The 27,891-nt window shown below is 51.0% G+C and overlaps 1 protein-coding gene across 1 annotated transcript; it reads left to right on the forward strand.

Moving 5' to 3' along the window:
- The first annotated feature begins 20,848 nt into the window (after positions 1-20,848).
- On the forward strand, positions 20,849-27,853 carry PTHLH (parathyroid hormone like hormone). The gene is made up of 5 exons (XM_083179554.1): positions 20,849-21,111; positions 22,917-22,980; positions 23,801-23,909; positions 25,468-25,866; positions 27,338-27,853. The coding sequence occupies exons 3-5, from the start codon at positions 23,809-23,811 to the stop codon at positions 27,345-27,347; spliced, it is 510 nt and encodes a 169-aa protein (XP_083035680.1). The 5' UTR covers positions 20,849-21,111; positions 22,917-22,980; positions 23,801-23,808; the 3' UTR covers positions 27,348-27,853.
- Positions 27,854-27,891: the final 38 nt, after the last annotated feature.

Below are 27,891 nucleotides of genomic sequence, written 5' to 3' on the forward strand. Positions count from 1 at the left end.
CCCGCTGCTGCTTGGAGGAGCAGGGGCTGCGTGGGCGCTGGGTGCCGGCACATCACTGAGTGAGTGTGTGACAGTGTGTATGTCAGTGAAAAAAAAAACCTCCCCACTCACGATCGTGGCTGCTGCCTGTTAGGCAGAGGCTGGTCCTGCTGTTCCTGTAGTTGGCAGCTGCTGTAGCTGGAGCTAAAAAAAATGGCTGCCCCCATAAAGGCTACAAAAAGATGGCCGCCGTCCTCCAATCAGCAGCCAAAGTTTCATTTCATAGAAACACTAGAGCCGGGTAGATAGAGGAAGAGGGGGCGGGGCCTAACGGAGGAGTGCTCAGTTCTGGCCAGAGGAGCTGAAGGAGGAAGTTTTGATGAACCCCAGGAGCCTGAGGCTGGGATGAGAGACACAGAGGTCAGGGGTGAAGATACTCCAGAGAGCAGAAGACCCTGCTGCATGCCTACTCCACCTTTACATTAATCAGGTAAGTGTCTTGGGGGAGGGGAGAGCTTATCTATCTATCTATCTATCTACAGCATCTATCTATCTGTCTGTCTGTCTGTCTATCTTCTATCTATCTATCTATCACACAATATATGTGTCTAGTCCTAACCATCCCTAATACTGCCTAACCCTAACCCCTGTACCTCACCACCTAACCCTCCCTTCCTGCAGCCTAACTCAAATTTTCCCCCACTTGCAGCCTAACCCTAACCTTCCCCACCCGCAGGCTAACCCTTAGTGCCCCCCAAGTGCCCAAACATAACACCCCCTTCCTCAACCTGACTCTAACCCGTCCCAGTATACTTACATTCGGCATCCCAGTAGTCGGCATCCTAATTAATGTTAAGATTCTGGTGCCGGGATGCCAGCATTGGTATGTTAAACGCCAGGATGCTGAACACTTCCCGGGGAATTCAATTAGGTGCCAAGAGGATTAACCCGGTGAATCTGTGTGACACTTGCACAGTTTATTGCAGTGGGGATCTTGCATAAAACTACTAGCAGACCCATAGGCAGCAAGCACTTTTATGCTCCTCCTCTCCCTGCCCAGCATCTACCCCCTCTCACTGCCCATTATCTGTCCCCCAACCCTCTCTGCCCAGGATCTGTCCTCCTCTTCCTGCCCATTATCTGTCCCCCAATACCTCTCTGTCCAGCACCTGTCCCCGCCTTCCCAGCATCTGTCTCCTCCCCACCCGCTCCCCATATCTGCACCACTCTCTCTCCACACATATGTACCATCCTCTCCCTGCCCAGCATCTATCCCCCTCTCGCTGCCCACCATCTGTTCCCCCCTCCTTGCCCTTCATTTCTCCCCCTCTCTGACCATATTTCCCCGAAACTTTTTTGGCAGGGGGGCGCAAAATTTCTAGTTACGCCACTGATTGTATTGCCCCCTTTAACATCAATGACAGCTTGAAGTCTTTTGTGGTAGTTGTGGATGGCTCTTTATTTCCTCAGATGGTAAAGCTGTCCAAAAAGCCTCCAGTTCCTGTAAATTCTTGGGCTGTCTTGCATGAATTGCACATCTTAGATCTCCCCAGAGTGGCTCAATGATATTGAGGTCAGGAGACTGAGATGGCCACTCCAGAACCTTCACTTTATTCTGCTGTGGCCAATGACAGGTCGGCTTTGCCTTGTGTTTTAGATCATTGTCATGTTGGAACGACCAAGTACATCCCATGAGCAGCTTCCGGGCTGATGAGTGCAAATTTTCCTCCAGTATTTTCTGATAACATGCTGCTTTCATTTTGCCATCAATTTTGACCAAGTTTCCTGTGCCTTTGTAGCTCAGACATCCCCAAAACAAATATAACGTTTATGGTTGTGGCCAAAAAGTTCTGGTCTCATCACTCCAAATTACTTTGTTCTAGAAGTTTTGAGGCTTGTCTCTCTGCTGCGCTGGATGAAAGATGCAAGGGTCGTTCAGGAGACCAGAAACTCACTGACCTTTTATACACACACACTGATTACAAGCAAACAGATCACATGTGAGGATGGTTACCAGGGCCGGCGTTACCATTAGGCCACTAGAGGGCGCACTTTGTTTAACCCAAGTAGGTCCGATTTTTGCAGTTTCCACTGGGCCTTAACTATAAGCAGCCGCCCGACCTCCTGCCCCTCAACAGCAGCAGCCGCCCACCTGCCTGACCTCACGCCCGTTACTAGCACAAAGCTGGGTTACCTGTCTGTGTCCACTGTCTATTAAAACTAATTTATATGCTGCGTCCACACTGTGCAGCTACTGGTGGTGAGTGGTGACTGATGACCTGCACAGTCCATCTCACCTTCCCAAAATACCACTGTATGTACGACGCAGCAGCATCCTGCCTGCACAACTCAGGGAGAGCACCCGCATGGGAGAGAAGCTGGAAGAGCAGCAGAGCAGAAGCAGCACGGTGCTGAGTGACTACTGTGTCACCCGCCCACCAGAAGAATGTGTGCATAATACAGGGCTGGCGCCACCACTAGGCAAATCTAGGCATTTGCCAGGGCGGCACTTCGCCCCTTGCCTCTCGCATGGAGGCTGCAGGGGTGTCCGTGCCGCCTACCTGCGGCACTGTGTGATCTGGCGGCGGGGTCCCTGCAGTGATGCGCGCTATCCGGCAGCCAGGCGGCGGCGCGGGAAGCGCTGCTGGTGCTGGGTTTGAAAACATTCCGCATGCTGATTGGCTGAGATTCAGCCAATCAGCGTGCGGCGAGTTTTCAAACCCATCAGCGCTTCCCGCGCCACCACCTGGCTGCCGGATAGCGCGCATCACTGCAGGGACCCCGCCGCCAGATCACACAGCGCCGCAGGTATGTCTTCTGTCACAGCCCAATAAAATGAGTACAGTGGGTACAGTTGTCTACCCTCCTAAATCCTCCAGGTTGAGAGGTGCCCTGGCTGGAGAGGAGAAGGGGATTTATATTGATGCATTGTATAATTGTATGGATGTATGTAGGAGAGAGGCAGTATGCACATGAGGGCGGTTGACCGACGTTTTGCCTAGGGTGTCAAGAAGCCTTGCACCGGCCCTGATGGTTACCTTTAGTAGCCATTCAAACCCGTTGAGTTATCATTCATATTCTCTGACAAATGGCCAGAAAATCACAAATTCTACTAGGGTATGTAAACTTATGAGCATAACTGTACTTTAGGCTTACACTATACTCAGCCTAAACCACACCACTGTAATTCCAGGGCTTTCATTGGCAGTCAGCTTTGTATCCTTCCCCCTGTGCTGGGATCACCACCAGCATCAGCTCCGGCCAACAGCAAATCTTCGTTTATCTTTTATCTTCCATCTATCTCTCTAACTCTATATTTGTTTTGTAGGCTCTCATTGGTAGAGACTCCCTGAATGATTCCTGGGCTGAATCTACTCAGCAGGAAGATCATAATACCTTTGCCAACAGCAGACCTACTCTTTTACCTTTTCCAAAAACTATTGACGACTGACTCCTCAAAAGGCTCCCTCATCCATCCGTTCACTGCCCAGGCACACGGAAGGACAGCAGCAGCCTGAGTCACAACTCTCTCTCTAGCCACTCTTCATCTTTATTTCTAATTTGGTCTCCGGCAAGTAGACTCATTTATTTGCACCTTTTCCAGACACATTATGCATCAAAATGGTTCCTCACATAAGTCCAATATTCGCTCTGTGCTAGTAGATTATGTTAAGACTCTGGGGGGTACCAGGAAACCTGAACTCCGTTGCCTCTAGCCATGGTCGGCGGACACGTGCGGTGCTAGGCTTCACCTATAACAACAAGAAATGTATCTATCATCTATAACAGCCGCATTCGACGGAGCTGGTTATGCCGGCTCCACCCCGATGCCGCCAGGTCTTTTTGGTAATACAACGCATCCACCAAGGCAAGGAGATGGCAAGAGGTGAAACTAACTAATGACCCACACAGGACGTGTGCCCCCAGAGTCTCCAGGGGAGCAACAATGCTCAAAAGGTGACACACTAATACAAACGACCAGGTGTAACAATACACAAGATGATACCAAAAAAGACTTATCTCTAAAGATGGTAACAGTGACCAGCACAGGAGTTCCTCCGAGCGGATAGGCAGGACAGCTGTAACACTGCGAGCAAATGCAGGCACAGGCACAAGGCCGGACTGGTACTCTGGGCACTGCTGACAGTCTTGGCTGGAACCAGGAACTCTCTAGCGAAGAACTCGGACACTGTAGCACCAGCAATGCAAGACTCAGCAGGAGAGTCTGCTGGGATCCACAGGACTGCAACAGGACTACGGCAGGATGCAGACAAGACTCAGACAGAACTCAAGCAGAACTCACTAGGAACCAGAATGCATTATGAAGGGCTCAGGTGATTAACACACCTGTGCACAAGCCAGCCCAACTCCCAGTAGGGATAACGAGGTCATTACCTCTCAGCCTTTTGAATAAATTAGTTCACAGGAGACTGGGCTGCAATGGCACAGACCCACCCCTGGAGGCCACCAGAGAGTCAAATACCAACACAGACAATCAGAACACAGAACAGACAAGACAAGAATGATCCATTAATAATGGCTCCTAACAGATTCTTTATAATATACACCTGCTCATCACACTGTTTAACTAAAACCGGGATATTTGCTCAACAACCCGGAACTCAGCAGACACAGCCTCCCGAACACAGGACTTCTATTCAGAGGCATTAACAAAATACCTCCCAACTTTTAAGCAGCAGGAGGAGGGAGGCGTGGCCTATACATGCGGCTCTCCCCCATTTTTCGCTGCTGTGGGGCATGAATAGACGCTGTGTTCATGCATACAGCATCAGTTCATGGTGACAGTGGGAACTACCAACTGCTTTCCACCTCGCCTGCCTTCCCTGGGCGGGATGCGGGAATGTCCTCAAAAACCAGGACGTTCGCACGGTAAACGGGACAGTTGGGAGGTATGCAACAGCTTGGCCGGGCCCCGCTAAATTAAAGAGGGGGCATGGCTACCAAGTGGAGGAGTGGCCTCCAGAGGTGCATGGCCACATCCCTGTGGAAAAAAATAAAAATAAACCAGCAGACCTGGGCCCGTGTACCACAGCAGTTTGAGCTGAGCTGGGGAGAGAGGCTGTGCTGCTGCAGCCTCTCTCCCCACTGTCTGGCTCCCTGCAAAGGGGTAGAGGGGAGTGGGCCGGGTAAAAACTACCCGCTCCCCACCCCCCCCCCCCATTTTCAACGGCCCTGCTTCTATCCATATGATTGTGATTGCACATACTAATTCTGTTACAAAATCATCCATTAAACATTGTGTTTTTATTATTATTTAACTGTCTGTCTATGTCACTGTTCGTTTGTACATAGACATTTATAGGTGTGAAATAACTTGCTAACTTTTTTTTTATATATTTATCAATAAAAGTTACATTTTAATAGACAATACGAAAGTCCCCCAAAACCAGAGTCTACTTTTCCCTTCTCGTGTGAGTACCACCAACCAGGTTATCTGTCATAACTGAGCCAAATCTATTACGTTGGTCCCTGATTATTTTCTCAAATGTATTGATCTTACGACCAATACATTGCGCCGACACAACAAGAACCTGTCCGACACTTGCGAACAACTCAGTGGCTGAAAAATACAGCTCTAGGATGCAATAGAGAAATGAAGATTTAGTCAATTTCCCACTACCCTCACTCGGGCACCGATGGAGACTGGCATCCTCCTCGGCCCCTACCTAATCGATCGATTCTGTTTGATCCAATTGGACATAATTTGAAGAAAAAAAAATGCAGTCAAATGTACCTGTGCGCAAATGGTATCGGGAATCGGGCCAACACCAGCCAGTAATGTACTGAGAGCGCCACTGTGTGATGTCAGGGGAACACTTTAGGACAGTGGTTCCCAAACTGTGTGCCGTAGCACCCAGGGGTGCCTTATTTTGGTGATCCCGGACCAATTTGAATTATTGATGGTCATTTTAATAGCTAAAACCAGTGCTTTCGGCTGCCAATCATACACTATTTGGACAATCAGAAGTGAGTCCTGTCCATCACCACTTAATAGAACCTAGGAGTAACATACACAATCGACTTACTTAGTTGAATATTTAATACATTTTTCAATAAGAAACACTTGACCTAGGGGTGACGTGAAAAAATCCTGATACGCTAGGACGCTGTGATACGAAAAGTTTAGGAACCACTGCTTTAGGATATAATAATAATGATAATAATAATAATAGTAATGATAATAATAATGATAATAATAATAGTAATGATAATAATATAGACCAATATGAACATTTGAGGCTGTCCGGCAATAGCGGAAGTCTGGTCTCTGGCCGCGCGCAGACGTTGGGAGATGACACGGACAGATAAAGCCCAATGATAAATGAATATAGCAGAGATATATACGGCTAGAAGGGAAAGAACAACAAGCACTGATAGATAATCCTAATACGGGACTCCAGCCTTCCCGTTACTGTAAAACGCTGCAATCTCTGATTTCCCCGTATTGTGCAACGTTCCCAAACTACATGTGGGCATCCACGTCATCACGGATCCAATTCTTAACTGTAAAATGGGTACGTGGTCCATGCACATTGGTTCTGAGGCTTATTCAGTCTGAAAAAGATTGGGAAGACTGGCATTGGAAGGGTTGTTGAGCGGAGGGTATAGTTGGCATGTCCAAAAATGTCCACAAAACAAAACACCCTAAATCTGAATTATAGCCGTCATTCATGGCTTAATGCCCAGTGTTCCCCTGCTGCCACTCCCTGCAGGCCCTTGGCCCTCCCCCCACCATGGCAACCACAGTCACACAGCATATTACACTTCCTTTCTGCCATAGAGACACAAACAAGAAGCTCCATGACCAGGGCCGGCGCCATCACTAGGCAGGTCTAGGCATTTGCCTAGGGCGCCGGCCACTGGAGGGCGGTAGTGAGCTGGCAAGCTCTACCACTGCATCAGCAGAGGAGCAGGACAGAGAGCTGGAGAAAGGAGCAGGAGCAGGTGTTCGGTAAGTGATTTCTCACTCCCTCTCCCCCCCCCCCCAGTAGCACAGCGGCCACATCGCGCACCACTTCATCCCCCCCCCCCCCCCCCACCGGCGGCTGGTAAGCCACATCGCGGACACACCTTCCGCCCTGCCTGGCAGACACACTGCGCACACACCCCCCCCCGGGTAGCCACACCGTGCGAAAACCACACCCCCTCCCCCGGCGGCTGGACACGTCACGCACCCCCCCCCCCCCGCCCCAGCAGTTGAGCGCCAGGGCACCCCTCCCGCCTGGGGCACTCCGGTGCTAGGCCCTGTCCATGACTCAAACATCAGGGCACGTTCTCCTGTAGAGTCAGAGACCATTCCATGGCTGCCCCATAAATCTCCCCCACACACACAGTGATATTGCAGGAGGAATACAGAGTTACAGAACGGCCTCCAGAGAAAAATACTTCAGCTCCTGTTTGATGCTAGAAGAACACGGGGAAGGTATGTAAATCCACTGCGGCATTAGATGGCTGCTTCTGCGATGGCCGCCTTAGGAAGACTGGAAATAAATCTTTTTTCTTTCAACTGTCAAAAGTTTTTAACAATCTTTACTTTAAAAAAAAAATAAAAAATTTACATTTTCTCTTACAGTACCTGGTTTTCTGTAGAGAGCGGTCCAACAAAGTGATGCGGGTAAATCTGAGTGCGCCAGTTTAGTGTTTACTCGATAAGTGATTTTATTGAAGCAATTTGGTGACTCAATCATTAACTCACGATACAATGGAGCAAAAATTTGTGGTAAGAGCCCATGTATTGGGGTGTGGCCAATCTGCAGAGGGGGTGTGGACAGCCACCACATTGGTGTAGCTAACCATCAAAGAATATATGGTCTGGGTAATGATAATAATATACACAACTTATTCATGTTATGACCCACAGTAATGCCCCTTATTCACATTACATCACTCAGTAGTACCCCTTATTTATGTTATGGCCCACAGTAATGCCTCTACTTGACATTACGTAATTCATCAGTGCCCATTATTCACATTATGACACTGAGCATTGCCCCTAATTTACGTTACAACAATTAGTAGTACCCCTTATACATGTTATGCCACGCAAGTATCCTTTTTACGCAGACCCCAAAGTTGTAGTGCCCCTTACATGTAATGCCCATAGTAGTAGTGCCGCTCATACACTCACAATAACAGTTCCCCTTACACATAATCAACCAGAATAACCCCCTTAATGCCCCTTATACACATAATGCCAATAGAAAAGCCCCTTATACAACCCTCTGCCTTTTTCCTTCCAGCATCTCACTGCCCGTGTTCTTCCAGCAGCTTCCCCATCTTTATGTTCCTTCAGCCACCTCTCACCCTGTCTTCAGCATACACAGAGCTTGCTCCTCTTACCGGCTCTTCTTTACTTCAGTGGCAGTGACGGCATGACATCACATACGCCGTGCCAGACAGGTGGTGTAACCCTATTCCTCCCACTTTAACCCCAATACCAGAAGCAAGCCCTGCCACCTATCCTTATTACGTAACTTTCCAGATACAGACTTGCCGGTTGCATCATGTACTGTATTATATATTATCCTTCCTGTTCCTTCTCCAGCGCACACTGTGTCTCCAGGAATCTTTCACCCCGTCCAAAGCGAAGGACAGAGATAAAGGAATGAAATATGTGTCATCAAGTGTATGTAAGTTATGTGTCTACTGGTTACGTGGTTCGGGACACGTGTTCCGTGACGTCACGCCAGCAGGCAGGCCACTGGTATGTGGCTGGTACTGCAGTAAACAAACAGCACTTTTCTGAGGTTTTGCAGCGTGTTCCGCTGTGATATATACCATACTGTAACTGTGACACAGGGCCCGCTCTATACGTGAACGCAGCCGCCTCTACAGTAAAAGGGGGGCAGAATAATTAATGGGGGACGTGCGGCCCAAAGACGTCTCATACTGGATGTTCTGCGGGACTCTGTGACCTTTTTATTGGTCTCTGTATTTCTTACTGACAGCCCCGGTCAAAAATGTAACAAATTGTTTACTGACAGTTGGCAGTGCCCGCTGCTTGCATTGGCACACCGTGCTCACACTGGCGCTGGTTGCTGGATCCAGTATTCGACTGTATATTTTTACAATTTATATAATAAATGCCTTAGTTTTATATTTGACTCCCGGCTCCGTGCTCACTGAGAGGCCTGTGTAGACCAGAGGTTCCCAAATGCGTTCCTCAAGGCACTCCAACTGTCCAGGTTTTAGGGATTTTCCTGTTTGTTCACAGATGGCATATTCAAACTGACTGAGCTAGTTAAGAAGTTGCCTGTGTCTAAGCATAAATATCCCCTTCCTTCACAGCGATGCCAGACGGGGTCCCGACAGTCGTTTCCCCGACTGTTAAAACACAGACAGACAGGGACGGTGCAAGGCACCGGAGCGCCCCAGGCAAGTCGGGGTGGGGGCGCCCCAGTGCCATGGTGTGTGTGTGTGTGTGTGTGGGGGGGGTCTTCTGGGAGGAAGGGGTGTCTATTCTGGTGTCTATTCCGGGATCTGACAGGAGCCTGCGCGGGTACCTGTCCTGCGACGCTTTGTGTATAAACCTGGCGGCGGGGGTCCCTGCAGTGAATAATAAATAACTAGCTCTATCCGGTGGTCGGGCGGGAAGCGCATCTGTTTTGAAAACACTGGCCGCACGCTGATTGGCTGAATCAGCGTGCGGCCAGTGTTTTCAAAATAGAAGCGCTTCCCGCGCCGCCGCATAGTGCTAGTTATTTATTATTCACTGCAGGGACCCCCGCTGCCGCCAGGTTTATACACAAAGCGTCGCATCCCGGAATAGACACCCCTTCCTCCCCAGACGGCACAACAGGTACCCCGTGGCATGGGGGGCGAAATGCCGCCCTCCAGTGGCCGGCGCCCTAGGCAAATGCCTAGACTTGCCTAGTGGTGGCGCCGGCCCTGCAGACAGACCGGTTCCCGACGGCCACTGGCTATTCTCCTTCGTGGGGGTCCACGGCCCCTATAGAGGGAGAATAGAATAGGTGGCAAGCATAGCGAGCCACCATGCCCGCAGCGTGGTGAGCGCAGCGAGCCCGCAAGGGGCTTTGTTGCGCTCGCCATGCTGTCCGTGTCCAGCCAGTCGAGGTTCGCGACTTCGGGCTAATGACTGTCGGAACACTATACCACACCCCTTCACCGATGCACTGCCTGTCCTGAGATGCCGAGATGTAATATATTTATATATACTATACTTGCTTACCCTCCCTGAATGGAGGCGAGGCTCTCGAAATTCGGGTCCCCATCCTGGCCCCACCCCAGAAGGGTGAACAATCCTCCCACATGCCCCCACATGCCCCAGGCCTCCTCCAATCCAAAAAATCCCACAATTTGCGGGTGTGTGTGGATGGGGGAGGGATTAAACTGATGCACATTGTGACTTTAAGCACCGCCCCCCTCCGTGTACCCCCCCCCCACGAATCACAGGATTTTTTTGCAATGAGGGCGGGGTTTGATGATGTAAGGCTCCGCCCCCCCCCCTAATGGCAGCAGAAAGCTCTATATTAAATGTCGGCAAGCATGATATATATATATATTTGTATAACGTCCCTGTATGGGTATATCATCCATCCCCGCACCACCTCAGTACACGCAGAGCCTGTGGCACAGATAGTTCCTGTCACTTCTGTCAACAATAACATACAATGGCCTATTTATAGGGACATGATACTGCATGAGCTGATAAATATAGGGACGGGGTCATACCTGGGAGCACCACGTGCGAGGACCCCACTAACCACATAGGCTTACACTTTATTTCTACGGTCTATGCTGTGAGGAGTTACGGCTGTACACACAAGATCACGCTTCAGCTCCTGTCATTCAAACGCCGCCTGTAAAATGGCAGAAGCTGATTGGTTAGTGCTTTATCTCCACCAATGTCAGGCTCTGTTCTACCCGGCAACACAAAATGGGCTCAACCTAACCTAGGAAGGGTGTGGGTCATATTAGGTAGATGTCTAGGTCAAAAGGTCGACCACTATTGGTTGACATTCAAAAAGTCGACACATAAAAAGGGTTACACCAGGAGCAGTGATGGAGCAGCGGGCGATGTTACACCAGGAGCAGTGACGGAGCAGCAGGGCGATGTTACACCAGGAGCAGTGACGGAGCAGCGGTGCGATGTTACACCAGGAGCAGTAACGGAGCAGCGGGGCGATGTTACACCAGGAGCAGTGACGGAGCAGTGGGGCGATGTTACACCCGGAGCAGTGACAGAGCAGCGGGGCGATGTTACACCAGGAGCAGTGACGGAACAGCTGGACGATGTTACACCAGGAGCAGTGACAGAGCAGCTGGGCGATGTTACACCAGGAGCAGTGACAGACCAGCGGGGCGATGTTACACCAGGAGCAGTGACGGAGCAGCAGGGCGATGTTACACCAGGAGCAGTGACGGAGCAGCGGGGCGATGTTACACCAGGAGCAGTGACGGAGCAGCAGGGCGATGTTACACCAGGAGCAGTGACGGAGCAGCGGGGCGATGGTACACCAGGAGCAGTGACGGAGCAGTGGGGCGATGTTACACCAGGAACAGTGACGGAGCAGCGGGCGATGTTACACCAGAATCAGTGACAGAGCAGCGGTGTGATGTTACACCAGGAGCAGCGGGCGATGTTACACCAGGAGCAGCGGGCGATGTTACACCAGGAGCAGTGACGGAGCAGTAGGGCGATGTTACACCAGGAGCAGTGATGAAGCAGTGGGGCGATGTTACACCAGGAGCAGTGACAGAGCAGCGGGGCGATGTTACACCAGGAGCAGTGGGCGATGTTACACCAGGAGCAGTGACGGAGCAGTGGGGCGATGTTACACCAGGAGCAGTGACGGAGCAGCGGGCAATGTTACACCAGAAGCAGTGACGGAGCAGCGGGGCGATGTTACACCAGGAGCAGTGACGGAGCAGCGGGGCGATGTTACACCAGGAGCAGTGACGGAGCAGCGGGCGATGTTACACCAGGAGCAGTGACAGAGCAGCGGGGCGATGTTACACCAGGAGCAGTGACGGAGCAGCGGGGCGATGTTACACCAGGAGCAGTGATGGAGCAGCGGTGCGATGTTACACCAGGAGCAGTGACGGAGCAGCGGGGCGATGTTACACCAGGAGCAGTGACGGAGCAACGTGGCGATGTTACACCAGAAGCAGTGATGGAGCAGCGGGCGATGTTACACCAGGAGCAGCGGGGCGATGTTACACCAGAAGCAGTGACGGAGCAGCGGGCGATGTTACACCCGGAGCAGTGACAGAGCAGCGGGGCGATGTTACACCAGAAGCAGTGACAGAGCAGCTGGGCGATGTTACACTAGGAGCAGTGACGAAGCAGCGGGGCAATGTTACACCCAGAGCAGTGACAGAGCAGCGGGGCGATGTTACACTAGGAGCAGTGACGGAGCAGCGGGGCAATGTTACACCCGGAGCAGTGACAGAGCAGCAGGGCGATGTTACACCAGTAGCAGTGACGGAGCAGCGGGGGCGATGTTACACCAGGAGCAGTGACAGAGCAGCGGGGCGATGTTACACCAGGAGCAGTGACGGAGCAGCGGGGTGATGTTACACCAGGAGCAGTGACGGAGCAGCTGGGCGATGTTACACCAGGAGCAGTGACGGAGCAGTGGGGCGATTTTACACCAGGAGCAGTGATGGAGCATCGGGGCGATGTTACACCAGGAGCAGTGACGGAGCAGCGGGGCGATGTTACACCAGGAGCAGTGACGGAGCAGCGGGGCGATGTTACACCAGGAGCAGTGACGGAGTAGTGGGCAATGTTACACCAGGAGCAGTGACGGAGCAGTGGGGCGATGTTACACCAGGAGCAGTGACGGAGTAGCGGGGCGATGTTACACCAGGAGCAGTGATGGAGCAGCAGTGCGATGTTACACCAGGAGCAGTGACGGAGCAGCGGTGCGATGTTACACCAGGAGCAGTGATGGAGCATCGGGGCGATGTTACACCAGGAGCAGTGACGGAGCAGCGGGGCGATGTTACACCAGGAGCAGTGACGGAGCAACGTGGCGATGTTACACCAGAAGCAGTGATGGAGCAGCGGGCGATGTTACACCAGGAGCAGCGGGGCGATGTTACACCAGAAGCAGTGACGGAGCAGCGGGCGATGTTACACCCGGAGCAGTGACAGAGCAGCGGGGCGATGTTACACCAGGAGCAGTGACAGAGCAGCTGGGCGATGTTACACTAGGAGCAGTGACGAAGCAGCGGGGCAATGTTACACCCAGAGCAGTGACAGAGCAGCGGGGCGATGTTACACTAGGAGCAGTGACGGAGCAGCGGAGCAATGTTACACCCGGAGCAGTGACAGAGCAGCAGGGCGATGTTACACCAGTAGCAGTGACGGAGCAGCGGGGGCGATGTTACACCAGGAGCAGTGACAGAGCAGCGGGGCGATGTTACACCAGGAGCAGTGACGGAGCAGCGGGGTGATGTTACACCAGGAGCAGTGACGGAGCAGCTGGGCGATGTTACACCAGGAGCAGTGACGGAGCAGTGGGGCGATGTTACACCAGGAGCAGTGATGGAGCATCGGGGCGATGTTACACCAGGAGCAGTGACGGAGCAGCGGGGCGATGTTACACCAGGAGCAGTGACGGAGCAGCGGGGCGATGTTACACCAGGAGCAGTGACGGAGTAGTGGGCGATGTTACACCAGGAGCAGTGACGGAGCAGTGGGGCGATGTTACACCAGGAGCAGTGACGGAGTAGCGGGGCGATGTTACACCAGGAGCAGTGATGGAGCAGCAGTGCGATGTTACACCAGGAGCAGTGACGGAGCAGCGGTGCGATGTTACACCAGGAGCAGTGATGGAGCATCGGGGCGATGTTACACCAGGAGCAGTGATGGAGCAGCGGGGCGATGTTACACCAGGAGCAGTGATGGAGCATCGGGGCGATGTTACACCAGGAGCAGTGACGGAGCAGCGGGGCGATGTTACACCAGGAGCAGTGACGGAGTAGCGGGGCGATGTTACACCAGGAGCAGTGATGGAGCAGCAGTGCGATGTTACACTAGGAGCAGTGACGGAGCAGCGGTGCGATGTTACACCAGGAGCAGTGACGGAGCAGCGGGGCGATGTTACACCAGGAGCAGTGACGGAGCAGCGGGGCGATGTTACACCAGGAGCAGTGACGGAGCAGTGGGGCGATGTTACACCAGAAGCAGTGGGCGATGTTACACCAGGAGCAGTCATGGAGCAGCGTGCGATGTTACACCCCGAGCAGTGACAGAGCAGTGGGGCGATGTTACACCAGGAGCAGTGATGGAGCAGCGGGGCGATGTTACACCAGGAGCAGTGACGGAGCAGCGGGGCGATGTTACACCTGGAGCAGTGACAGAGCAGCGGGGCGATGTTACACCAGGAGCAGTGACGGAGCAGCGGGGTGATGTTACACCCGGAGCAGTGACGGAGCAGCGGGGCGATGTTACACCAGGAGCAGTGACGGAGCAGCGGGGCGATGTTACACCAGGAGCAGTGACGGAGCAGCGGGGCGATGTTACACCAGGAGCAGTGACGGAGCAGCGGGGCGATGTTACACCAGGAGCAGTGACGGAGCAGCGGGGCGATGTTACACCAGGAGCAGTGACGGAGCAGTGGGGCGATGTTACACCAGAAGCAGTGACGGAGCAGCGGGGCGATTTTACACTAGGAGCAGTGACGGAGCAGCGGGGCGATGTTACACCAGGAGCAGTGACGGAGCAGCTGGGCGATGTTACACCAGAAGCAGTGACGGAGCAGTGGGCGACGTTACACTAGAAGCAGTGACGGAGCAGCGGGCGATGTTACACCAGAAGCAGTGACGGAGCAGCAGGGCAATGTTACACCCAGAGCAGTGACAGAGCAGCAGGGCGATGTTACACCAGTAGCAGTGACGGAGCAGCTGCGCAATGTTACACTAGGAGCAGTGACAGAGCAGCGGGGCGATGTTACACCAGGAGCAGTGACGGAGCAGTAGGGCGATGTTACACCAGGAGCAGTGACAGAGCAGCGGTGCGATGTTACACTAGGAGCAGTGACGGAGCAGCGGGGCGATGTTACACCAGGAGCAGTGACGGAGCAGCGGGGCGATGTTACACCAGGAGCAGTGACGGAGCAGTGGGGCGATGTTACACCAGGAGCAGTGGGCGATGTTACACCAGGAGCAGTCATGGAGCAGCGGGCGATGTTACACCCGGAGCAGTGACAGAGCAGCGGGGCAATGTTACACCAGGAGCAGTGACAGAGCAGCGGTGCGATGTTACACCAGGAGCAGTGACGGAGCAGCGGGGCGATGTTACACCAGGAGCAGTGACGGAGCAGCGGGGCGATGTTACACCAGGAGCAGTGACGGAGCAGTGGGGCGATGTTACACCCGGAGCAGTGACGGAGCAGCGGGGCGATGTTACACCTGGAGCAGTGACAGAGCAGCGGGGCGATGTTACACCAGGAGCAGTGACGAAGCAGCGGGGTGATGTTACACCAGGAGCAGTGACGGAGCAGCGGGGTGATGTTACACCCGGAGCAGTGATGGAGCAGCGGGGCGATGTTACACCAGGAGCAGTGACGGAGCAGCGGGGCGATGTTACACCAGGAGCAGTGACGGAGCAGCGGGGCGATGTTACACCAGGAGCAGTGACGGAGCAGCGGGGCGATGTTACACCAGGAGCAGTGGCGGAGCAGCGGGGCGATGTTACACCAGGAGCAGTGACGGAGCAGTGGGGCGATGTTACACCAGGAGCAGTGACGGAGCAGCGGGGCGATGTTACACCAGAAGCAGTGATGGAGCAGCGGGGCGATTTTACACCAGGAGCAGTGACGGAGCAGCGGGGCGATGTTACACCAGGAGCAGTGACGGAGCAGCTGGGTCGATGTTACACCAGAAGCAGTGACGGAGCAGTGGGCGACGTTACACCAGAAGCAGTGACGGAGCAGCGGGCGATGTTACACCAGAAGCAGTGACGGAGCAGCAGGGCAATGTTACACCCAGAGCAGTGACAGAGCAGCAGGGCGATGTTACACCAGTAGCAGTGACGGAGCAGCTGGGCAATGTTACACTAGGAGCAGTGACAGAGCAGCGGGGCGATGTTACACCAGGAGCAGTGACGGAGCAGCGGGGCGATGTTACACCAGGAGCAGTGACGGAGCAGCGGGGCGATGTTACACCAGGAGCAGTGACGGAGGAGCGGGGCGATGTTACACCAGGAGCAGTGGGCGATGTTACACCAGGAGCAGTCATGGAGCAGCGGGCGATGTTACACCCGGAGCAGTGACAGAGCAGCGGGGCAATGTTACACCAGGAGCAGTGACGGAGCAGCGGGGTGATGTTACACCAGGAGCAGTGACGGAGCAGCGGGGCGATGTTACACCCGGAGCAGTGACGGAGCAGTGGGGCGATGTTACACCCAGAGCAGTGACAGAGCAGCGGGGCGATGTTACACCAGGAGCAGTGACAGAGCAGCTGGGCGATGTTACACCAGGAGCAGTGACAGACCAGCGGGGCGATGTTACACCAGGAGCAGTGACGGAGCAGCGGGGCGATGTTACACCAGGAGCAGTGACGGAGCAGCTGGGCGATGTTACACCAGGAGCAGTGACGGAGCAGTGGGGCGATGTTACACCCGGAGCAGTGACAGAGCAGCGGGGCGATGTTACACCAGGAGCAGTGACGGAGCAGCGGGGTGATGTTACACCAGGAGCAGTGACGGAGTAGCGGGGCGATGTTACACCAGGAGCAGTGACGGAGTAGCGGGGCGATGTTACACCAGGAGCAGTGACTTGTGCGCGGACGGACATAAGACATTCTCTTCTGACAGTAATTGCTGAATAAAGGGGAAGAGCGTGGCTCATTACAGACTATAAAGGAACTGTTTGTGTTATCGGGTAACTATCCGTCACAAATATATATGTTACACGTTTCCATACACCTCAGGAGGACACGCACTGTCTGATACGGTATTTATATATACAGTACAGTGGAACATAAGCAATTCTCCTATCAGACAGGTCAGGGAGAGGAGCACCGTCTGTGTCCGGAAATCTGCCGACCACAACGGGGAAAACATACTTCAATGTATAAACGCAGGTATATCGGGGGTGTAAAAGTGACCCCGATTTAGTGCCAGTGCTTATATAGATCTCATGCACTACTATTTAAGGGGTGACCACAGGCCTGGTGACAGGGGAGGACAAAGGGGACACTTGTGACGGGCCCAGAGATTACAAGCCCCCCCCTAAACCCTAAGGTCTATATGTGTCTGTGTGTGTGTTCTAACTTCTATGGCCATTATTCTGGTTCACCCACAAAGGCAATTTCCTTCTCAAATGGACAAAACCATGTGCACTGCAGGTGGGGCAGATGTAACTTGTGCAGAGAGAGTTAGATTTGGGTGGGGTTTTACTTCAAAGTGAGATCTATATTGCAGTGTAAAAATAAAGCATTTAGCAGTAAGTTCCCTGCGCAGAAACAAAATAACACCCAAATCTAACATGTTACATCTGCCCCACCTGCAGTGCACATGGTTTTGTCCATTTGAGAAGGAATTTGTGTTTGCGAGTGAACCAGAATAAGGGCCTATGTATATTATATGTATATGCATACATAGAAAGACACCCCGATCCTCCTCCCACAAATCCTGTGTTTGTTCCCTCGTTGAGAACATGGGGAGTCTGAGAGACACAGGTGGATGGGGAAGACTGAGAGATATAGGTGTTTGGGGAAGCTGAGAGATACAGGGTGATGGTGTGAGACACAGGTACCTGGGAGAGGTGTGAGACACAGGTGGATGGGGAGGTTGAGCGACACAGTGTGATAGGGGAGACTGAGAGATAAAAGTGGATGGGGAGGCTGATAGACACAGGTGGATGGGGAGGCGGAGAGACAAAAGCAGATGGAGTAGACTGAGAGACACAGGTGGATGGGGAAGACTGAGAGATAAAAGTAGATGGGGAGGCTGATAGACACAGGTGGATGGGGAGGCGGAGAGACACAGGCAGATGGAGTAGACTGAGAGACACAGGTGGATGGGGGAACTGAGAGAATCAGGTGGATAGGGGGAACTGAGAGACACAGGTGGATGGGGAGGCGGAGAGATACAGGTGCATGAAGGAGGCTGAGAGACACAGGTGCATGAAGGAGGCTGATAGACACAGGTGGATGGGGAGGCGGAGAGACACAGGCAGATGGAGTAGACTGAGAGACACAGGTGGATGGGGGAACTGAGAGAATCAGGTGGATAGGGGGAACTGAGAGACACAGGTGGATGGGGAGGCGGAGAGATACAGGTGCATGAAGGAGGCTGAGAGACACAGGTGCATGAAGGAGGCTGGGAGACACAGGTGCATGAAGGAGGCTGAGAGACACAGGTGGATGGGGAGGCTGGGAGACACAGGTGCATGAAGGAGGTTGAGAGACACAGGGGGATGGGGGAGGCTGAAAGACACAGGTGGATGGGGGAGGTGGATATATACAAGGGGATGGGGGATGCTGAGAGACACAGGGGGATGGAGGAGGCTGAAAGACACAGGTGCATGAAGGAGGCTGAGAGACACAGGTGGATGGGGGAGGCTGAGAGACACAGGTGGATGGGGGAGGCTGAGAGACACAGGTGGATGGGGGAGGCTGAGAGACACAGGTGGATGGGGGAGGCTGAGAGACACAGGTGGATGGGGGAGGCTGAGAGACACAGGGGGATGGGGGAGGCTGAGAGACACAGGTGGATGGGGAGGCTGAGAGACACAGGTGGATTGGGGAGGCTGAGAGACACAGGTGGATGGGGAGGCTGAGAGACACAGGTGGATGGGGGAGGCTGAGAGACACAGGTGGATGGGGGAGGCTGAGATACACAGGTTCACACCATCGACGTTTGATCATTTCCAGCCCAGGCCAATAATCTGAAAATAATGGGAACCTAATATAAAGTTAAATACTAATATTTGACTTTTACTTGCAGGGAGAAGATGGCGCTACAGAACTTTCCATTATATTATATTATATAAAAGATTTCCTTTTATCTTCGCTGTCTGTTTGCTGCATGCATTATCAGAACATCCAGTTAAAGATTAAAATGTTCGCAATCAAGAACAGTGCATTTAGTGCTTGTTTTGTGTTGTTTTGTGTTAACCTTCTTACATTGGGGGCAGATGTATTAAGCCTTAACAAGAGATAAATGCCAGGGTGATAAGGAGAGATAAACGTCCAGCCAATCAGCTCCTTACTGACTTTTTACAAACACAACCCGTAACATGGCAGTTAGCAGGTGATTGGCTGTATGTTTATCCATCACCGTTGCATTTATCTCTTGTTAAGGCTTAATACATCTGCCCCATTGTTACTGTGCGGTATAAAGACATTATGTTGTAAATACAGATGTTTTTATCTTTTGAGTTTGAGTGCAATCCCTATTGTTGGAGGGAATCTTGTGCCAGCACAGTTTTCCCCCCTAATTCCTTGCAATGCATAAATCCACCCACAGCAGAAATCCGCTGTACTGTATCCTGCGTGTTTGAGGCGATCCTCAGATACCAGACTGACACCAGTGCAAAAGTCTCCGACACCTTCCCCGGTTACAATGGAAAGATCCCTACAGGAGGCAATTTATATGGATGGGAAATGTTCTTATAAGGCAATGTCACTAATACAGGGATGTAACCCTCCGTATCATAAGACACCTTTGTTGAAGTACATTTTAAAAGGGAACAACATCATCAAGGGATCCGAGTCCCTACAATCACACACCTTTGTCTAAGTAAGTAAGTGACATTTATATTATTAGGGAATGTCCCATGCAGGGCGGCACAGTTGCCACAGTGGTTAGCATTACTGCCTCACAGCACTGAGGTCTGGAGGTCACTTCCCAACAAACCTGTTACTGTGTTGAGTTTGTATGTTCTCCCCACATTTAAGTGGATTTCAGCCAGCCAAAAATGGGTGTGGATCAATAGTTCGACCATGCATTAAGTCGACCAATGAAGGCCGACAGGCCTTACGATGACACACTCAAAAGGTCGATTTCACTTTTTTTATGTCCCGAATGTCAACACCGTCGACATGGAGACCGTATTGGCGCACTGCGTCCCCTCACTGTGCTTGCATATTCTCCCTCCATGCCCTAGGGGATGGTAGGGCGGGAAATACCGCCTGTCGGCACGTGTTGGCTCAAAGAAACAATGAAAACACCATGTTGACCTGTTGACTGTCCACCTTCCCAATGTCGACCTAATGCTTGTGTCGACCTAATGCATTTCAACCTAGTGACCATATACCGCCAAAAAAATGACAGCTGGATTAGTTTCTGACCAGGAATAATTTCCCCCACGTTATATGTGTGTCCACGCGGTCGGGAATATAGACTGTGTAAGCTCAGCTGCGCCAGGGGCCGATGCGCCGGGCTGTACAGCGCTGCGTAATATGTGTGCGCTATATAAATGGCTGGTAATAGGTAAGCATGTAATTTCCCTCATAATACAAATCCGCCATATCCTAAGTGAGGCCATGTTCCTATAATAGGCGCCTGTGGGGATGTATAACCCTTCTTGTATATGGTTAGGCTCCTGAGCAGGCGTGTGGTACCGTGGTTATATAGTTGGTCTTATAAACACAAGCTTGTGGTTCCTTTCTATCCCCAGCCACTTTGCTGTGTGACCACTGCTGTGCCACAGGCAGCAGGTTTGTGGGAAGTTCTGCAAAGGGTTTGTGGTGGCACGGATGGAAGAAGAGGGGGGGGGGGGGGGGGGGGGGAGCACAGAATAATAATAACCCACACACACACACAACACTTACCTCCTAATTATTATAGAAAGGAGGGTGACAGGTGAGCGCACACTCCTCCCAGGGCTTCTGGTATTGGCCATGCACTGAGATGTGAGGAGTACAGCAAGGAGGGGGGGCTCGCATGTCCCAGCATCAATGAACCAACATGACTGTTTAGCAGAAAAGGGGAATGTGGTTTATGATGTCACAGTTTTGTCTTTATTAAGAGCTCAGTGAGAAGGAATCCAGTTCCCCTCATACCCAGCCAAAGGACACAGCTCCTTTCCTGCAACCCTGCTCTCCTACATCACATTAGTCCTGGGATTACTACTCCAAGGCTCCAGACAGGAGGTTGGGCAGCCAGGGAGCGGAGGCAAGATACAGAGCAGGGTGAGTGCTAGCTGAGTGCTGCTGGGGGACACTGGGGTGAGCTGCTGGGAAGGGGCAAAGTCTTGCTTACAATGCTGCAGATGGGATGGCAGCACTTTGCAACTTTGTAAAGAAGTTTGCAAGAACTTTCATTCAGTAATTCATGGGGATATCAGCAATTCTGTATGGAGAAGAGAGTAAGCTGTGTGCACAAGTAGGATCTTATAGACATATGTTGGTATGTTAGTGGGGGGGGGGGTATATACCTGTTATACAATAAGATGTACACTTTTTTTTACTTGTATTGTTATTGCAGAGCCTGGTACATACTTTTGTTATTGTGATTACTGACTGTGTACTCTGTGCCTCTGCTTTCATGGGATATATATATATACGGCAAATTAATATTGTTGTTTCTATATATATATATATATATATATATATATATATATATATATATATATATATTTACTGTATTATATATATATATATATCGATATATATGTATAGATAATTTTTTGTGAATATATATATATATTAACTGTATATGTATGAATTATATATATATATATATTGAAGTATTTCATTTTTTTATTTAATATATATTGATTGTATATTTGTACTTTAAATATTATATGAATTAATGTGTGTGTGTATCTATCTATCTATCTATCTATCTATCTATCTATCTATCTATCTATCTATCTATCTATCTATCTATGTATAATATATATATATATATATGTATGTATATATATATGTATATATATATAACAGCTATGTTGTGCATTCCCAGTGCTGTCACTGCTGGGAATAGCTGTCATATTTCAGCAACTCTCTTCTGTCTGTCAGTCAGTCACTACCGCCGCCGCCGCTGCTGCTGCTGTAGTGTATTTGGGGTCAGGATCCGAGTTGGGCTCCCTGCACCTCTCACCTCCCACAAACCTCAGCCTGATTCTGTTCCATATGGAGCTGGCGTCCAGAAGCCACAAGTTTTCCAAGCGAGAACAATCTCAGTTTCTCAGGCATACAGTAGATTATGGAAGTATTCCTCTGTACTCCCCCACACGCAGGGGGATATATAATGTTACTTGGGCAATTTTTAGCTTTTTTACACATATTTAACTGTGAAATGGATTTGGAGGCTGTTGTAGAAGCGTCTGGCATTGGGTGGTGCAGACTCTCCCACTCCGGCGCAGCTGATTAGGGGGAAAAAAAGTTTCTTTTAGGGAATTTGGGGAATAACAATACATTTGTGGTGCGAGAACAATTGGCCGGCTGTCCCGGGTGGTGGTCATGGTGAGGGTAGGGGGGGGGGGGGGGGGGCTGAATTTATAGCAATATACTGAGTAACCACATAAAAGCCTTGGCATCTGGCTATGCCACCTTGGACTCTTCTGGGCATTTGGGTGGCTGCATTGTTACCCACCTGCACCCACCTGGACAGGACCAAGGTTATATTGGGAAGATACAGATTCCACCAGTCTGTGGGAATGAAGTTCTCTTTGTTAAATATCATGTCTCTATACAATTGGGTGAAACAACATGGGACAAGAGCGCCCCCTGTTGGCACACGATAAAACCTTATTATCAGAGTACTGGCACCCGCGCCCATGAAATGCCCAACATATAAGGCTGTTCCTGGCAATGCCCTTGACACTTCTAAAATATGCCCCACTATATGCCAGTGGGGCGGTGTGCCAGGTGGGCATCCTTGGCATGGGCTGGGGATTATATGCTGTGTGATTCTGAGACGCCCGTTGGGAATGGGCACTGACTGGTAGTAATACCCCTCATCCTAATACAGTCTCTTTCTGTATTCCCAGGGTTTGCCTATTTATTCTGCACACGGTTGTCTTACGGATTGCGGGCACTGGTCACATTCACCAGGTAAGTGGCCGCTGCATCTACAACCTACCCGTATATATGTTCCCCCCACCTCTGTGTTTTGTTCAGAACTTGCTGTATAGGATATATTACTGTATACCGGTATACACGATATGCCCCTAACTGTACAACAGATTCCGATGCCACTCGTCCCCCCCCCCCTCCCCCCGTTGTATCTGATACACCCAGGCTGGTTATATACATGCTGAGATAAAGTGGCCAGAGATAAAATTGCAGCAAAACAGCTCCTAACTGCCATGTTACAGGCCGTGGGGCAGATTTAATAAGCTAGGCGATGTGATAAAGTGGCTCGTACTTTATCGCCTGCCAATCTGCCCCAACTGTCATTTTTTCAAACCCAGCCTTTAACTTGACAGTTAGGAGTGAATTTGCCGGTGATAAAGTCCCAGCCACTTTATTACTTCACTTAATAAATCTGACCCTCTGTTTGAAAATGACAGTTAGGAGCTGGTCATCCACTTCCAAAGATTAGTAAATAGATCCCTCAGTTACAATACATTTATGTAACTGCTTCAATGCCTCATCACCCTATACAGCAATGTGCCAGCCTGCAGGACCTTATACATGGGGACAGTCATTGGGATATTAACTTTGGGGGGTCTTCTATAAGCGTACGGCTGATCTGAGCAGGGGCATCCGGGGGTCCCAGTTATCTCCAGCAGTGATTTGAGGTCTCAGGGTCCCACTTTCCCTCTTGAGATGATATATTTTGGGTTGTTCTTGAAGTGGTGCCTCTCAGCAGCACTCGGTGCCTCCTGGTGCCTCCCTGTGTGTAATCCGCTCTCTGTCCCTCCCTCTCCAGGTCTCAGGATGTTACGGACCCTTCTCCCACATTGCAGTTTGGCGGTCTTCATCTTAAGTTGTTCCATCCCAGCCCAGGGGAGACCGACGGAGGGGCTCAGCGGCAGAGTGTAAGAGACTGGCTCTGTCCTCATTAACTCACCAGTGTATGTGTATATATACAGTATAATGTACGTGTGCATGTGAATATATATATATATAGACAGTAGCCTGCGTGACGAAGAACGCCTTATATGTCAGCGCGTACATACTCGGGAAGTGCGTGACATCATTGCGCTACAGTGCTCATGCTCTGTGGAATATGTGTGTGCTATATAAATAACTGGTAATAAATAATTGTACATATATATATTTTAGCCTGTACTGACAAGCGCAGCCCATCAACGCTTCCCCTTGCCCCCTATGTGAGTGCGTTAGAGGTTAATCTCGTCAGACAACCCTAACGTAACACATAGAAGGTAATAAGGAGCGCAGTCATGTGCACACTTGCAGCTACTCCGGGAGGTGTGTAATTATATATCTGCACGGGAGAAGACCTCTCGCTGACATTATGGAGAGCTGTACCCCCAGGCACAGTGCAGAAATAAATGATGTATTGTGTTCCCAGCCTGTCTTCCAGGCAACGTGCAGAGGAGGGGGGGGGCTGTGGGGACCTGTAAGGAGATCAGACACCCCCAGCAGCGCTGCAAGTGGACAGCCGGCCGGGGAGTACTGAAATCTTCTCTCTCCCCATACGAGACCCTGTAACAATCTAGGACATGCTGGGACTTGTAGTTCCACAACAGCTCCGGCGCACGTCTGTAGGTTGTCTACCTCGGATTCGGAGTAAAGGGACGAGTCAGGGAGTCAGTGATCATGGTGTGTGTCCGTGTGGGTATGTGCAGGGGTGTGAAGTGTACTGAGGTCAGGCGTAGCTCTGTAAACACAGCGGATGAGACCGGGCTGTGTTGCGTCTGCTGACATTGGCCCGGAACCCTGTCTGCGCCTTGGACTCATCGCTGTGGGGACTTTTTGCTCCCGCGTGGGTTTTTTTACAGCACAGCGGGGTGTCAGCGTCAGATGTGGAAACACTTGAAATCCTCCGATGTATCTGTATCATCCCCGGTGTCTGTTATTTCATTCACCGCTTCACAGAGCTGCCCTGGAAGTTCCACAAAATCAGCTTGGAACGCCGGCGAGGCCTGTAGTAAATCTCACATGTCTGGGTAGCCTTCTCATAACGTGACATTAGGGGCCTGATTCAGGTTCTGGCGCAAAGCACATTTGGTTTGCTAAGGGACATAACCATGCTGCGCTGCAGGGAGGCAGATGTAACATGCAGAGCAGAGAGTTAGATTTGTGTGAGTTATTTTGTTTCTGTGCAGGGTAAATACTGACTGCTTTAGTTTTACACTGCAATTTAGATTTCAGTTTGAGACACACCCCACCCAAATCAGGTGATCTTGCAAATATAACTCCACCCACGATATATGTATAGTTTGTGTGTATATACGCCGCCGCATGCTCCGCCAACCGCTGTCTCTCCGCTGCTGGAGTGACGAGTTGCAGCAGACCCCCGCAGGGGACTCTGGGACTAGTATACTCCGCAGGGGATGTGACGCTCGTCTCTGATATCAATGTGTCCGCCGGACTCTTCCGCTATTGACATCTTGTGTTCTCCTCCCTTAGACGAAGGGCCGTCTCCGAACACCAGCTCCTCCATGATAAGGGTCGGTCTCTGCAGGAGCTCCGGCGCAGAATCTTCCTGCAGAACCTCATAGAGGGGGTGAACACGGCAGAAATACGCGCAGCGCCCGAGGAGCTGCCACGTCCCATCCCCAGCGTCAAGAACTTTAACACCCTGCGCCTGGTGGGCGAGGAGGAAGGAACCACCAGTCACCTGACGCAGGAGACGCATAAAGCCATCAATTTCAAAGACCCGGCACCCAAGATCCCCGGCAAGAAGAAGAAGGGGAAGCCAGGCAAGCGGAAGGAGCAGGACAAGCGGAAGAGGCGGGAAAGGTCAGCGCTAGAAAGGTTGCAGGACCCGCCCGGATCCGACCTTTGGTGGGAGGAGCTCGGCATCAGGTCAGTACAGAGTGACGCGTTGTTGGGGTTCGATAGGTTTCTTGTATTGTGTGCCGTTGTCTGTGCCGGCCAATCAGCTAATAGCATACCCTCCAACATGACCCATTCCATTAGGTACAAAATGCTCTGTTCCTGGACTTTCCTGTCAGTGGCAGTTGCAGAGGTGAGGCTGCAGCACAGTCCAATATCAAAAAGGGGAGCCACACCTATAGCCACTCCAAACATCACTGTCCTGGACTCACTGGCAGTTGATGTGACCCCCCCCCCCCCCCCCCCCCCCTCTTTGAATTTTGGACTGTGCTGGAGTCCAACCTCTGTAACTGCCACTGGCAGGGAAGTCCAGGAACAGAGCATTTTGTACTTAATGGAATGGGCCATGTTGGAAAATATTGTTTATATTGCAAGTTGTATTTTGAAATTCATATTGATGCCGGCCACCGATGTCCATCATCCTAGAAATCGATAGACAGTATCGGATTGGTTGCTATGAGAAACATCACCTGTTTTGTATTTTTAGACGCTGTAGTATATGTCCCCCCCACAGTGCTAGAATTTCTTTCCGTGGGTCTCCCGCTATATATAGACTCGGCAGGAATAATGGAAACCACAGCCGCCCCTATAGAAGGGAAGGTTATTACAGTGGCCAGTCATGGTGCGATGATCTTGTAACCTAAATGTTGCATTCATCCTCCCCCTCTTCGCCGCGCGTGGGCTGACATTCTCTGCGACTTTCCAAACGAGCTGCAAATTTTATAGCAAGATGGTGAAATTTAAGTGCATCCTGGATGAGTGTCTTCTGGCAGACGCGTACAGTATAATACAGTTATTTATCCACCGAGCCTAATACAGCGAGATGCAAATTCTGGTGAGAAACGTTGGATTTCAAGACATTCCGTCTCCCCCCAAATATGCGCGAGCGCCACTTTCTCACCTCCCTATAATGGAAGACGCTCGCTGGGCCTCCTACTCACTCACAGGCTTGTGGCGGTTTATTTTCACAAGGCTTAAGCTGGGAACTTATAGTTTGCCCTCGTATAACTCAAGGAGACGTCTGCCCAGTCTGCCAACGTCTCCGCCGGCACTTTCATGTTACCGTTAATGTGTAAATGCCACAAGCCGTGTTCGGAGCGATCCAGCTGAATAGAAAAAAAAGGGGCTTATTTACTAAACGAGGACCCAGTTTCAGATTGAAAGCTAAATGCTTACAGTACGGTTTAGAAGATAAAAGCAAACGTTTAATTGTTATTGAATGAGGCCCCTAGGCAGGGCAGCCGACGGGAGGGAACCTCCGGGACTCTAGTCCCGGGACCGGCCAGCATCCACCATACAATACGAAATGCAAATGTCTCCGCAGCTCTGATTGGGCGGCTGTTGCCACAAATGCGACATTAGTTTAGTTGACGCAAATGAACAGTTTACACGTATTTCGAACAGTTAAACTGACATTTTCTACTTTTATCTCTCTCCACAGTACGCAATGAGAACTCAACTGGAGCTTCCACTTCTATTGAAGAGAATTATTTTTTAAAAAAGAGAGCAAGCGGGGAGCGCAGCGGAGATTATGCTGGACTCACACAGTTGTTATGTATTTATTTCTTGTAAATACTCCCCCCGGAACCCACGAGCGCTGTCCTCCCCCCGCCGTCTGTAATACTGCACAGCCGCGCCCCCCTCCCCTTTGCGGCCCTCCCATCCCTTATTTATTGGTTGAATTATGTATTTATTGTGTTTTTATTTTTTTTAATCCTTGTGCTGCTGGCCAATCCCATTACATGTTGCACTTTATGTCCAGAACTCGCCAAGATATTTTTGTGTTTTTTTGTTTTGTTTTGTTTTTTAACTTTATTTTTTTTATATTGAATTGAACATATTTTATTATATTATATATTGTTTTTTTTTTCTCTCTTTTTTGTGCATGTTTGAAATGTGGCGACTGGTGGAATTTGTACAGAATGTGTAATAAATCCAGTGTCCAAAGTAAGCAAAAGCTCTGTCTGGTTGTGAACCCCAGGTGATCGGGGCCAG

This window comes from Crinia signifera, chromosome 4 (genome assembly GCF_055691185.1).
Source record: "Crinia signifera chromosome 4, ASM5569118v1, whole genome shotgun sequence".
NCBI lineage: Eukaryota > Metazoa > Chordata > Amphibia > Anura > Myobatrachidae > Crinia > Crinia signifera.